Source organism: Galeopterus variegatus, unplaced genomic scaffold (genome assembly GCF_000696425.1).
Source record: "Galeopterus variegatus unplaced genomic scaffold, G_variegatus-3.0.2 Scaffold2059, whole genome shotgun sequence".
Taxonomy (NCBI): Eukaryota; Metazoa; Chordata; class Mammalia; order Dermoptera; family Cynocephalidae; genus Galeopterus; species Galeopterus variegatus.
The window spans coordinates 254,492-267,748 of record NW_007728170.1 but is presented as its reverse complement, the minus strand read 5'-3'; the positions used below and the strand labels follow the sequence as shown (position 1 = coordinate 267,748).

At 39.8% G+C, this 13,257-nt stretch overlaps 1 protein-coding gene across 1 annotated transcript; it reads left to right on the top strand.

Annotated features, from left to right (window-relative positions):
• The first annotated feature begins 3,115 nt into the window (after positions 1-3,115).
• On the top strand, positions 3,116-12,659 carry LOC103596621 (myosin regulatory light polypeptide 9). Its single transcript, XM_008580286.1, has 4 exons — positions 3,116-3,493; positions 8,755-8,953; positions 9,393-9,554; positions 12,155-12,659. Exons 2-4 carry the CDS (start codon positions 8,770-8,772, stop codon positions 12,325-12,327), a joined length of 519 nt encoding a protein of 172 aa, XP_008578508.1. The 5' UTR covers positions 3,116-3,493; positions 8,755-8,769; the 3' UTR covers positions 12,328-12,659.
• The last annotated feature ends 598 nt before the right edge of the window (positions 12,660-13,257 follow it).

Genomic DNA, 13,257 nt, shown 5'->3' with positions numbered 1-13,257 from the left:
GTGAGATCAGTCTGTCTCTCTCTCTCTGCCATTTGAGGACACAGCGAGAAGGCAGCTGTTTGCAAGCCAGAAAGACAGCCCTCACCAGGAACCAAATTGGCCAGCACCTTGATCTTGGCTTCTCAGACTAGAAGTGTGAGATATAAATTTCTGTTGTTTAAGCCACCCAGTCTATGGTATTTTGTATGGCAGCCTGAGTAGATGAATTCAGAAATGAAAAGAATAGAAAAGAAAATCCTAGAAAGTACCGTAAATAGTCAAATATTTCTCAGTAATATAAATTTCTTTTTTTTTTCCTTTTTGTCTTTTTTTACTGACCGGTAACAGGATCGCAACCCTCAGTGTCACGTAAATAGTCAAATATTGCTCAGTAATATAAATTTCTTTTTTTTTTCCTTTTTGTCTTTTTTTCTGACCGGTAACAGGATCGCAACCCTCAGTGTCGCACCCGTACCGGGGACCGGCAACGGGATCGCAACCCTCAGTGTTGCGCCCGCACCGCGCTCAGCCAGTGAGCGGGAACCAGTCTCCACATGGGATCCGAACCCTCGGCGGGAGCGCTGCCGCGCTCCCAAGCGGCGCACTCTCCAGTGCGCCACCGGGCCGGCCCAATATAAATTTCTTACTATGAATTTCAGTCAAGTTTGAAAGCTATTGTTCTAAATAAAAACTTTCATATAAACTATCTCATTTAATCAGAAAATTCTACAAGGTAGGTAGGACAGATGTTATTCCCATTTTCCACATCAGAAAATTAAGCCTCAAGTTAGCTGAGTGACTTGCCTTCATGGTTACCAAGCAGGCTAAAGGAAGGACTTGGAGCAGAACCCAAGTTTCTAAACTTTTAATGAAAAGGTAGAAAGGAGACTATCACTTGAGGGCAAAGATCTCCTGTAGGGTCCAAAAGGATAGAGAAATCAGGAAGAGTCAGAGGCCTTTGGTGGTGGGTCCAATCATCAAAATTTAATATCAAAACATTAGATGGAAATTTGAAGAACATTTTATTAAGATTTCGGGTTGGCTGGTAAGCTCACTCAGAGCACGGTGTTGTTCTAACATGTGGAGCAAAAAGGTCAAGGGTTTGGATCCCTGCACCGGCCAGCTACCAAAAAAAAAAGATATTTTATTTTTCCACACTGGCTTGCTAATCTTTGCCTACCCATAGTTACTTGGGGAATGAGTGAATGAATTAATGAATGAACATAAACTACACAATTTCTGTCAACTTTCAATCAGCCAAGCCCTCTGATCACCTCCAGACAATCAGGCATGCTGGCTCCCTTTCCCTGGAATTATCTCTCTCCTCTCCTTCTCCACTGACTTCTAGAATCAATTCGTTAATAGTTCTCAGGGGGACAATTTCCATGAGTCCACAGACAAGTTTTTTTCCTCCTCTTTGTTCCTTCAGTAGGTCTTAATTGTACTGTAATTATCTGTTCCACATTTGTTCTCTGACACCCCCGGTAACTGTGTTCTTTCTAAGCCCCCCATCACACCCCCCATTCCCAGAAGTAGCAATTATATTCTATTTCAAAAAGCATAAACCGCAGCCCCCACCACAGTGCGTGTGGCAATGTAGTTGCTGTTTAATACCTGTTGACAGAGTGGGAGAAAGACAAGGCGATTATCTGACTCTAGAGAAGCAAAAGAATATTGCTTTCAAGCTGAGAGGGGGAAACTAAACTGTCCATTTCCTTATTTTGGTATGGTTTTCTCTCTGGAGGGGAGGACGTCAGTGGAAGGCTGGTGCTCTCCGTGGGGGCAGGCGACCACCCTGTGGTGTTCGTGCACTGCAGGTGCTCGCCCTGCCGCCCAAGATCAACTCCAGGATCAAACTGCAGCCCCACTCACCACTCAGCCCTCTCGTCTGCGCTGTCACTGCCTGCCGTCTAGAGCTGTGTCCCCAGCTTCCCTAGGAAGGGTCACTCAAGACTCCCATTAAAACCATGGCTTCCCAGGACCTGCCCTAAAAGATTCTGATTCAGTGGGCTGGAGATGAGGCACCCAATTGTTCGTATTTTTAACTAGTACCCCAAATTATTCTTACTAACAAAGAAGTTTGGGAAACTAATCATCTTTGTTTCAGTCACCTATAGAATTAGGGCAATTCTCCCCCCCCCCCCCAGTGTCTTTACCTCTAAGTTAACTTTGTAATACGTTACTAGTTACTACACAGGCTGCTTCTGAGTTCCTTTGATCTTACGAATATTTAGAGTACTGTATATTATTACGCAGCGTTTACAGCAATACCTTCTTTTTCAGGAGAATGATTCAAGCGAGAGCCGAAGTTTAAGGGGAAAACCATCGGGTAACCCCAAACTCAGAAATGTTCTGGCCACATGAACCAAACTAGTCACCAGACTTAGTGCTGGGATGATGATCGGAGGGTTACCGGATCCCCCTCTCACCTCTCGTAGATGAGGTCAGGGAGCTGAGGTGACAACCACCACGGTCTTCCTCACAAGACTGGACGGAAAATGTAGGATCGGGGAGGGGTTTCTCATCCTTAAACGAGAGACACTGTTAGAAACTGTCCTAGGCGAGGAGAGCCGAGGAAAAAACCAGGCCCAACTTTTTATTCCTGTTTTCACCAAGCCGTGAGTCATCATCATAGTGAAGATGGGGGCAAGAGTCGCCTGTCTCCCTTCCTAGTCGGACCCAAACCAGACTCTTCTAGTTAGGACCAAAGGGGTTCTGGGGGGAAAACTAACAGGACACGCTTCTGAGAGGGAGGAAGGCTCCAGCCTCGCGTGACCTTGTGAAATACGTCTGAGGCAAAAAGATAGCGGGCACTTGGCCGAGGGCCCTCGGGACTTCACACTGTTTCCTCTGGTGTGGAAGGAGTGAGCCTCTTCACAAAACAACACCGCACACTCAAATCCCTGGCGCAAAGGTCACCTCCCCGGCACGCTCCGCTCCGAACCTTCCGGCGAAGTCCCAGCCCCTGCGCAGGGGCACTACCGCCCGGCGGCAGGAGCCTGGCGTTCGGGGGCGGGGCGAGCACGAGTCACGTGGGCCCCGCAGCCTTCTCGGCGATTTCCCTACAAGGACTTGGGCTAACTGGCCCCGCCCCTCGCCGTGCCCTGGAATGTGCGGAGGGGCTAAGCCACAGGACGGACGCAACCATCTGCGCACAGGAAAGGGGGGGAGGAAGACTTACGTTGCAAGAATAGGTACAAAAAAGATGGAAACTCAGGACCCAAAGAACCATTAAAAATTCCTCTTTGTTCTAAGTGGGCCGCTTTACACTTCCTTCCTGTGCACTAGGTCAATATTAAGTCCGCAGATCACAGTGGCAACGTCCCTCCCTGTCGCCTTCCCATTAAATTAGGACCACTTTGTTGGCCGAGAATGGTGACGGGGCTTCCTTCCGGTTTGCTAAAGGGAGGCCGGAAGTGTTGGGTTTTAGCGGCTCAGGGTGGAAGGGTGGTGGTAGCGGCAGCCAAGGCAGCGAGGGGTCTCAGAGGTGCTCGGATTCTCGTGGCTGTGCAGGGTGAGTGGTGCTCTCGGTCGGGCGGGTGAGACCAATCCCGAGGGCGTGACGGCTGGGAGGACAGCGGCACCTCGCGGCGGGCCCCCGGCGCCGGGAGCGCACCTGGGCAGGTGTGCCAGCCCGGTCCCCGGTTTCGAAGGGCCAACTCCGGGATCGAAGGCCGCAGCCGGAAGGGGCCCACAGGCGAACTTTTCTCCTCAGCTTTAACCTGGAGCTCGGGAAACGTGGCTTAGCTCGCTGGTGCCTTGAGCTTGGGCGACTGCCGGGTCCGCGAAACCCGAGCCGCGCAGAAGTGACTCCGGGGCTATGTTTAATTTCTAACGTAAACTTTCCCGATTCAAGAGAGTTTGCGCAAAAACCGAAGCCCACTGTTCCCCCGCACTGCACCTGCTCTTGCAGCGGTGTGGCTATGTTAGTAGGAATAACCAACTCAAATTTGGAACTTCTTCAGCTCAGTATCCGCTCCTGTAGTCAGAACTTTTTTCCTTAAGGGATATTTGGACAAAGAAGGGTTTGGAATTTAGTTCGCGGCTCAAGGAGAAACTCCTGAATACAATACCATTTCCCTTTTGGGTGGAGACATAGGGCTAAATCAATTAGCTAACAAAGTGTTTCCTTTTAGAGTAGCTGAGTAGATATATGAAAGCATATATCGGTTCTCTAGAGACCTTTGGAACAGAAATACGGGTTCAGTTAGATTTTAACTTCTTAAGTGCAAAATGTTTTATGTCTGAAGGTGAAGAAAGCGAGTATTTCTTAAATTGCTGGTATTTGTTTCATGTTCTGGAAGACCTCTGGTAAGAGTTAACCAGAAAAGCGTTTCATTTAAAAAAGCGAGGCTTTACTGGCAAGTCGTCCCTGACAACTAATTGTTTTTGTCAAGTCGTAAGGACTTTTGGGTGTGGCAGTCTAAGAGAACTAATCCTACCTTCTACCGGAAGTTTGCATAAGAAAGAAAAACTTGGTTTGGTTAGACGGAAGCACCAACCTGAAAAAATACTTTAAAAAATTGTGGTTAGCACCAAAAAATTACTTAAACTTAGCTTAGGAAACAAAACTCATCGACTAAATGAAGCAGTAGATTTGGTCTGGATTTGGAAAGCAGATCAAATGCTAGGTCCTGTCATACTGTGCATTGTTTTCTAAGATGAGAGTTTTCATTAAAGAATATATTATATCTCCCAGAATATTATCAATTTGCGTGTTCGTTCTTTAGAAAAAGTTTTTAGATTATTTTACATTTTTTACCATTTTGTAAATGCTGGCCTCTAGGATTAGAGCAATCTGACGTATATATTAGTATGGATAGTACCACCCTGTAAATGAAACCATAGTTTCTAGAGATTCTGCACAATCTTCTGGTTGCCCTTGTTTCGGGAAAGCCTCTTTGAAGATCTCAGTCTTCCATTTCACCCACTTCCTACTCTAGTCTAACATCTTTAAGCATGGTTTGTATCCCTCCTTTTGTCATAGCCCTTAATGACTCTCTTCCTATCTCATTGAGCTAAAAAAATAAAAATAAAATAAAATAAAAAATCACAAATTCATTGCCACCAGCACTCCCCCACTTCTGGCTTAAAACAAGGTTATGCTCCTTTGGATCTGTAAACTGAATTTCCTTGACCATCCTTGACTGCTCTTCCTTCACTTTCTCATGCATCTGAAATCTTCATATACTCGTTTTGTAGAAGCCTGCTCTCCATTGTCTCCCTGCTTTCAAGTTTCATACAACAAAAACTCCTTCACACCAAAGATCTTTCATTAAATGCCTCAAAAATAAAGACTCAAAGTATGAGGATCCTCATACTTTGGAAATCTCAGGTGTTTACCTGATGATCTTCACATCCTAAATAAAGAATACTTATACTGTTGTATGAAATATTTTCAATTTCATTTTATCCTAGCTTTCTAAACTTACGTGCGAGTTGTGCATTTGCTAAAGGCTTGTTACATGAAGAATTACAGCCTCTCTTTGAGGGAAAGTAAAATAAACAGCAAACTAGAATCATAGCAAAGAGGACAATGACAATATCAAAAATGATCTCCTTAAGATCATAGCCCTGTTTCTGATTTGACTCCTTCCACCAGTATTTATTTTACCCACACTTTTAGTTTGGTAGGAAAAAAACCACAGTTTCTTTATTTTGGAACAACTGACTGTGAAGCTGAACTCCCTATCTGAAAGGCTCCAGGTTTCAGATGGAAGATAAACTTATTTATGAATAGAAATCCATCCTCTTTGAAAAAGTAAAGGCCCAGGTAGTAAATTGCCCAACATTACACTACCAGTTTTTGGTAGAATTAACTACCTTAATTTGTTAGAATTAAGACTAACACTTGAACCTCTTAATTCTAAAGATGTCTTATAGCTTCTAAACGATACTGTGCAGGGTTTTTCAAGGTCTTCTCCCCCCCCAATATCTTTTAGAAACTCAGAAAGAGCTTTTCTGAACTCAGTCTCACAGTATTTGGTAATCATGTACCACCTTATGAGTTATTTTTTATTACTGTCACATTATTTTAATTTTAGAGTCATGCCTCTGGAATGAAAACTATGTGACTCATTTCATAAATTGAACCGATCATCTCATTTCTTTATAGTTCCCTCCCCAACTATATTTTAAGCTCCTTGGAGATAGGACAGATGCTACACATTTCTTAACTCTTAACTAGTATTCAACTCTAATGACGTTTGATACATATTAGTATAATTAAATGATCATATTCAGGTTGATAAGACTAAGTATTGAATGAGCTAAACAAAAGTTCTATGTGAGACCATTGTCAATGCTGACCAAAAAAACAAAAAAACAACTTTTTAACTTTTAAAAACTATTTATAGTGCATTTACAAATTCAAAATGAATTATTAAAAGAATAAGAAATACATCAAAATTCAAAAAAATAGATGTATATTACTTTACAACCAAAACTAAACATTTTATTTTATTTATTTATTTATTTATTTATTTATTTTTTCTTGGTGTAAAGATGACCGGTAAGGGGATCTCAACCCTTAGCTTGGTATTGTCAGCACCACGCTCAGCCAGTGAGCCAACCGGCCATCCCTATGTAGGATCCGAACCTGTGGCCTTGGTGTTATCAGCACCGCACTCTCCCGAGTGAGCCACGGGCCGGCCCCAAAACTAAACATTTTAAAAACGTATCTAGAGGACACCAGCCAAATTTAGTAACATGAGATTTTGTAGATTAAAAAATCAGTTATGTCAACCATTTGACCTATAATTCTCATCAGTTTCTTTGTTCTTGAAATAACTGACATTCTGCATCATAAGGGGAAGACAATGTTGTCACACAAAACAGACTATTTTTAAAGATGTGCTTTGGCTTGCAAAAAAGCATGACGTGCCCAAAATATTAAAGAGATTAAGAACTGGTAAATATGTGTCACTCCCTGGGTCTCAACCACTTGTCCCAAGTCCTTGAGTAAACTTAAGAGATGGAGGAGTAATGTACTCCATAACTCCTTATAGTTTTTAAAACGACATTTAGAATAGAGGGGGAAAGTACAATTCTATGTAGTTTAAATAATGGGATTTACTGCCCCCTAAAGGTGTTACAGAATGAAAAGAGGTATTCATTAATGGCTTAGGTAAGTCATGAAAAGCAGCCTCCTAAAGGATAATTAAAGCTAGGAATTCAGGAGGAGTGTAACATCTGTGCCATGTAGGGTATAGGAGGGTACTTCAAAAAGTTCATGGTAAGATTTGTATTATCTTTTAATTCTGTTTTTCAATGAACTATCTGAAGTACCCTTGTATCTTTCCATTGGTACATTCCAGGGTACCGCCTAAGAGTGCTACATTGGATGGACTGCAATTTGTGACCCCACTTTGTGGAATTTCCTACTAAAATCTGAAAACAGATTTAGCTAAAAAAAAATTTTTAGGCAGAGCATTTCTAATTGTTTCCATAATTGAATTTAGTCTGGGCAATGTGATATAGTCAAGGAAAGAATGTAAGAAATTAACTTTAAACTCATAGGAAACATTATATTTTCAGGGTCACTTTGGAGTGCTGAGATCTAGGTTCATTCTTTGCAGTCCACAGACTTATTTTTAGAGCAAGGGCGTAGTGTTTTGCCGCATCATAGCTAAATGTTGTTTTCAGAACGTAAGCTTTAAAATTGTTATGCTGGTCAGAGAATGAAATCAGTAGTGCCTATTTTAGACCTGCTTGAAAGAATATAACTCAATACAGTGTCTTACTCTTCTTGCTGGTTAGAGGTTTTGCAGACTGCCATCTCAACCTGAACTCTGAAGGATGGTATGGTAGAATTTTATTATCTGATGACTATGGGATTTTTAACTTCAAACAAATTTTTATGGTCTTTTAAAGATTTAGTGTTGAAAGCAAAATTGCCTTTTCATTTTAGGTGTTATTAGACTTTTTGTTTTTTAACTTAAATTTTACAGGGATAAATTTAGATTATTAGAGTTTCTTTACCTTTTAAGACATTTTCTAAAACTTTTAAAAATAAATTGCTTTAAAAACTTGTGCTCTGATTTCTGTTTAGAGGTCTTAGTTACTTTAAGTGATTTACTGTGACTGTAGTGCAAGAAACTGGTTTGGATAGTGCAGTGTCTATAAAACTTAATTATAGATAAATTAACTTCAGTTTTCTGTACTTTTCCGTTAGCCTTTCAACAAATGTTTTTTTTTTAACTCCTTTGAGACCAGAAGTGAGGGTACAATAAGAAATGTTAGTTGAAAGTGGAAGAATAATATTTGGCAGTAGAGATTAGGAGATGAAAACCTGTTCCATCAGTTAGTCTTCCTTTCCACATCCTCCTCCAGAGAATAGGACAGCCTGGTTACCTAAGGTGTTTTGTTCTTATTTTTTTATTGTTATTAAACCAGTAGATTTGGTTATAAATTGTTAGGTTATATACAGCAATACTGGGGATATGTGTTGTTGATGTGAGCCTTGAATTAATGTTGGTCATAGTTTGGGATTCAAAATTAGTGATGAGCTTTGTAAAATGCAACTATTAAGGGTGAGAAAAGTCAAAGCACAAGTGTGGTTTTTCTCTTTTAGTTTGGTTCTATGTGTAATGGTTTTGATTAGTTTACAGGGATCTTTAACAAGTGATGTTACCCTGCTGAAGACACATCTTTCTAAGGAACTCAAACATATCAGGAAGATTGACTGAATTTACTTTTGTTAATCATTGTTTTGAGTCAAACTTAAGTAATCCTTGATGTTGATTTTGTTTTTCTTGTATTTCTTTTTCTAATTAGGATTTAACCACCACCATGTCGAGCAAGAGGGCAAAGACCAAGACCACCAAGAAGCGCCCTCAGCGCGCAACATCCAACGTGTTTGCCATGTTTGACCAGTCACAGATTCAGGAGTTCAAAGAGGCCTTCAACATGATTGATCAGAACAGAGATGGTTTCATTGACAAAGAAGATTTGCATGATATGCTTGCCTCACTGGGTAATGTTTAGTTTTAATAATAATATATTGGTCAGAATTTCCATAATGCCTTTCTTATTTATTTCATGTGTCTTAAAGCTCTATGAAGCCAGGGTAACAAGTCTACTCAGATTCAAATAAAGTCCACAGCAGCATGTCCCTGGGACCACCTGCAAATTCTTGGCCCTATTGGGCTGAGGGTCGTGTTATAAAAACACTGATCTTGATTATGAAAGCAATATTATTCCTTCTGACATCCCAATGGAATATCATAACAATCTCCAGATTCTTAATATAGGCCCTATTCATTGAGAATATTTTTTTCCCAAATGGTTTTGCTGTCGTGAATGCAAACAGAAAACTGTGTGAATGATTATCTTTCTTGCCAGAATGTTTACCATGATGAATAGTTGATGCGTTTTGTAATATAGTTAAAATTATGATACTCTTTTTTGTTTAGGGAAAAATCCAACTGATGAGTATCTGGATGCCATGATGAATGAGGCTCCAGGCCCCATCAATTTCACCATGTTTCTCACCATGTTTGGTGAGAAGTTAAATGGCACAGATCCTGAAGATGTCATCCGAAATGCTTTTGCTTGCTTTGATGAAGAAGCAACTGGTAAGTCACAGGTAACCTTTAATTATAAAATGATTTAATTTTTAGTTATGGTAACTAAAATATGCAATAACTTGAAATATAATAACATAACACCCTCAGGTTTATACCACACCTATTTTTTTTGGACAGAGTTCTCCTTCGGCATGTTCATCACTCACTCTGATGCCTCTGAGCTTAAATGCTAATAGTTTGCAGTTTAATAGGCTGCATTTTAAAACCTCTTTGGTAACTTATGTTACTCCTTTACTAGAATGTTAACTCCACAAGGGTCAGGTGCTCAGTAAATGTGTGTTGAATGAGTAACTTTTACCAGAGTAATCTAGGGTAAAATGTAAATTGTTACAGACCGTGGCACCAATACAATCCTGTGTTTATTTACCAGGTATGTCTCAGGTCTAAAATTGTTTAAATTTGATATCTGACCTCTATTTTAAAATAAACCAAGTAGAGCTTAGGCTTTGGAAGTAGACTACCTGATTTCAAAATCCTTCTACTACATAATAGCTGTAGCTGTGTAATTTTGGGCAAGTTACTTAACTTCTCTAAGCCACTGTTTTCTTATTTGTAAAATGGGCATTAATATCACCTATGTCATAGTGTTGTGAGGATTAAATGAGAAAATGAGGTAATGTACATAAAGTGCTTAGCATACTGCCTGGCATAGAGTTGAATCTCAAAAAAATAAAATGTTAACTAGGTAAATACCTGATCCTTTGACAGAAGTGAATATAACAGAAAACACATAAGGGAATATTTCCTAAGATCCCCAATTCACATAGCGTGGCCAAATGAGAGAAGGAAGGAAGGCACGCCCTTTGGTTAGCTGTGTTACTTGGACTAGTTTAAATGCTGTCTGATTGGCAGGGCCTGCTTTCAAGGCTCCCCACAATATGGCCTCATCTTGACTTTTCAAGTATACCAAACTTCACTACGCATTGTCATGCTAACTTACCTCCACAAGTTCTTGTTCTACCCCTCTTTGTCATACCACCTCTTCTCTCCTTTTACAATCAAAACTCTTTAACAGTTTTTTCTGGAAGGGGTGGGGTAGAGGAGGAGTAGGCAGAGGAGACTTAAGTTTTTGTTTTCCCTGAAGACACTTCTTCTGTATTGCTTTAATTTTTTATTGTAAGCAGGTGTTACTTTTTAAAGGAAGAGAATAAAACTATACAAGAGTAAAATGTTCTACCCATTCTTCATACTTATCTCAACGCTCACTTTCTTTACAGAGCCTTGCCTGTGATTACTTACTATTTTCTCTTAGCCCCCAGGAAAACTAAAAACCTCTCCATTCGTTCCACCTCCAAGGTATTTTATTTGTATCTTTCTCCTGACACATACTCTATTTGACTTTTTGTTTTTAGTAGTGTACTTACTCCTCATCAGGGTTTCTTTCCACTCCCAGGATAAAGGCTCTTTGTCTTAAACAGTGTTTCATTCCCATCTTCATAACCTGTTCTAGCTCCTACCACAGTAATTTGCACATGGTAGACAATTAGTTTATGTGGTAGTTGAATAACTTGGCCAGAGATGAGGATTTATTTCTACAAGCTAAAATTCTAAGATTTGGGGAACATTTTTTTTTTTTAAGATCTAGGATTGAATCATCAAAACCCCCACAAATCCTAGAGTTTCTTTTCTGAACTGATCTTATGCTTTAAACTCATTTTATAAAAAATATATTATCTGTGTATTAGCTTAATTTCCCATACAAGGAAATTGTCAGATTTTTCTTTTTTTACTTTATAACTTTCAAAAATCTCTGTGCTTGAATTTGTCATTTACCACCCTTGGGATAGTACTTTAGTGGTTCTCAATCATGTTTGCACATGCCAGTTACTTGGGGGCCTTATAAAAATACCAATACCAGATAATAAATAGGGGGTGACATCCAGGCTTTTGTTTTTGTTTTAAGGTCATTCTTATAGTCAGGCAAGTTTTATGATAACCCTGGTATCAAAAACCTGGAGTAAAAAGTGTACCTTTCAGCTCATCACTATGCAGCCCCGTTGCCTAGCACAGTGTCTGGGACATAGCTGATGGTCACATATTTGTAACGTGTTTTTTCACGTGCTGGGCCCGGCCGCCATATTTGTTGTTATATATGAATTAGATTGGTAAACATTAAAAATCTCATTCTACATATGAGGAAACCAAAGTCAGAGGTAAAGTGAGATGCCTGAAATCACATAGCTTGTGAAAAGTGGGCTTCAAAACTGCAGCATTCTTTCCACTGAAGTACTTTATTGATGTTTATGATGTGGTATTGATTTTAGTGTGGCTAGCAGGTAACTGTTATTTGCTTATAGAGTAGTTATGACCATTTATGCTACTTTTAGGAAACATGAGGTTCCTTCCAGAGATCAGAAGATGGATGTGGAGGCAGATTGATAAAGCAGAGTAATGCCACTAAGCAGCTAGGCATTTTTCCAGGCAGCTGTCTGCTGAGGCTCTCCCTTAAGTGGGAAGAAACGGTTTATTTCATATATTTGCATGTTTATAGTTTTTAGCATATAGAACTTGCACAGTCAAATGTAGATATTCTTTGTAATTAATCCTCAGAATAGTATGTATTCTGATCCCTGTTCTTTATTCTCCAGGCACCATCCAGGAGGATTACCTGAGAGAGCTGCTGACAACCATGGGAGATCGGTTTACAGATGAGGAAGTGGATGAGCTGTACAGAGAAGCACCCATTGACAAAAAGGGGAATTTCAATTACATTGAGTTCACGCGCATCCTTAAACATGGAGCAAAAGACAAGGATGACTGAAAAGAACTTCAAATTCCAGCCAAACGTTCCTTGTTGCCACGTGGGGTATTTCTGAGATTTTCTCTTAGAGCCTGTTGCATGCCCTTAGCTTTACAGCTTTTGCCTTTCCTGTTGTATTTATTCTCAGCAACTTTGGGCACATGTATCTTTATAATCAGACTTGAGATGGGACTTTTTGTTATTTTCAGAATAGACAATAGGGTAATTTAACTTACCAGGTCCCCCGCCTCTCCCTCCAAAATAACTGCAGTCCACACAGAGTCAGTATATTTTTTCAGAGAAAGTTATCACTCGATTTTTTCTGAACCATAATTAAACTTTATGATAAAACACTTACTTGTTTAAACTTCTTATTTACAAAGTTAGCTTTTGTTAGTTTCTTTATATCTTCCAAAGAAAGGTAGATGAGGTAAATCCTAGAAAATAATACAGTTGTTAGAACTCTCTCTTACTCCCTCCAGTTTTCCTAACAGTCTTCTCTTCTACTCCTATTCATTCCACCCCTCCCAAAAAAATCCAATTTTGACTACCCTAGTAATTTTTCTACACTTTGTCTTCCAGTTTTTAAAATAATTTTCTGTAGAATTTGCATATATATGATAGCTTCAGTAGGTTTAAGTCCTTAAGTTTGACATACTTGCCAACATCCCTACTTTATCTAAGCTTTTATACATTATTTCATGCCATTTAAAATTAGATCAGGCCACTGAGTGTAATTTTAATTTGTCCTATTTTTAAAACTATTTTAGCCTCACAGTTTCTGTGGAATGCTTCTACCAAAAAGACAGATTTTTGTGTTGTATTTCAAAGTGCTGGAATACAATACAGTATTTTATATAGTCTTTCCTTAACACAGCAATCCCTCTTGAAAGACTATATTTGTTTATGCAGAGACTCAGCATGAGTCCATGTATGAATTTTGGACATTGC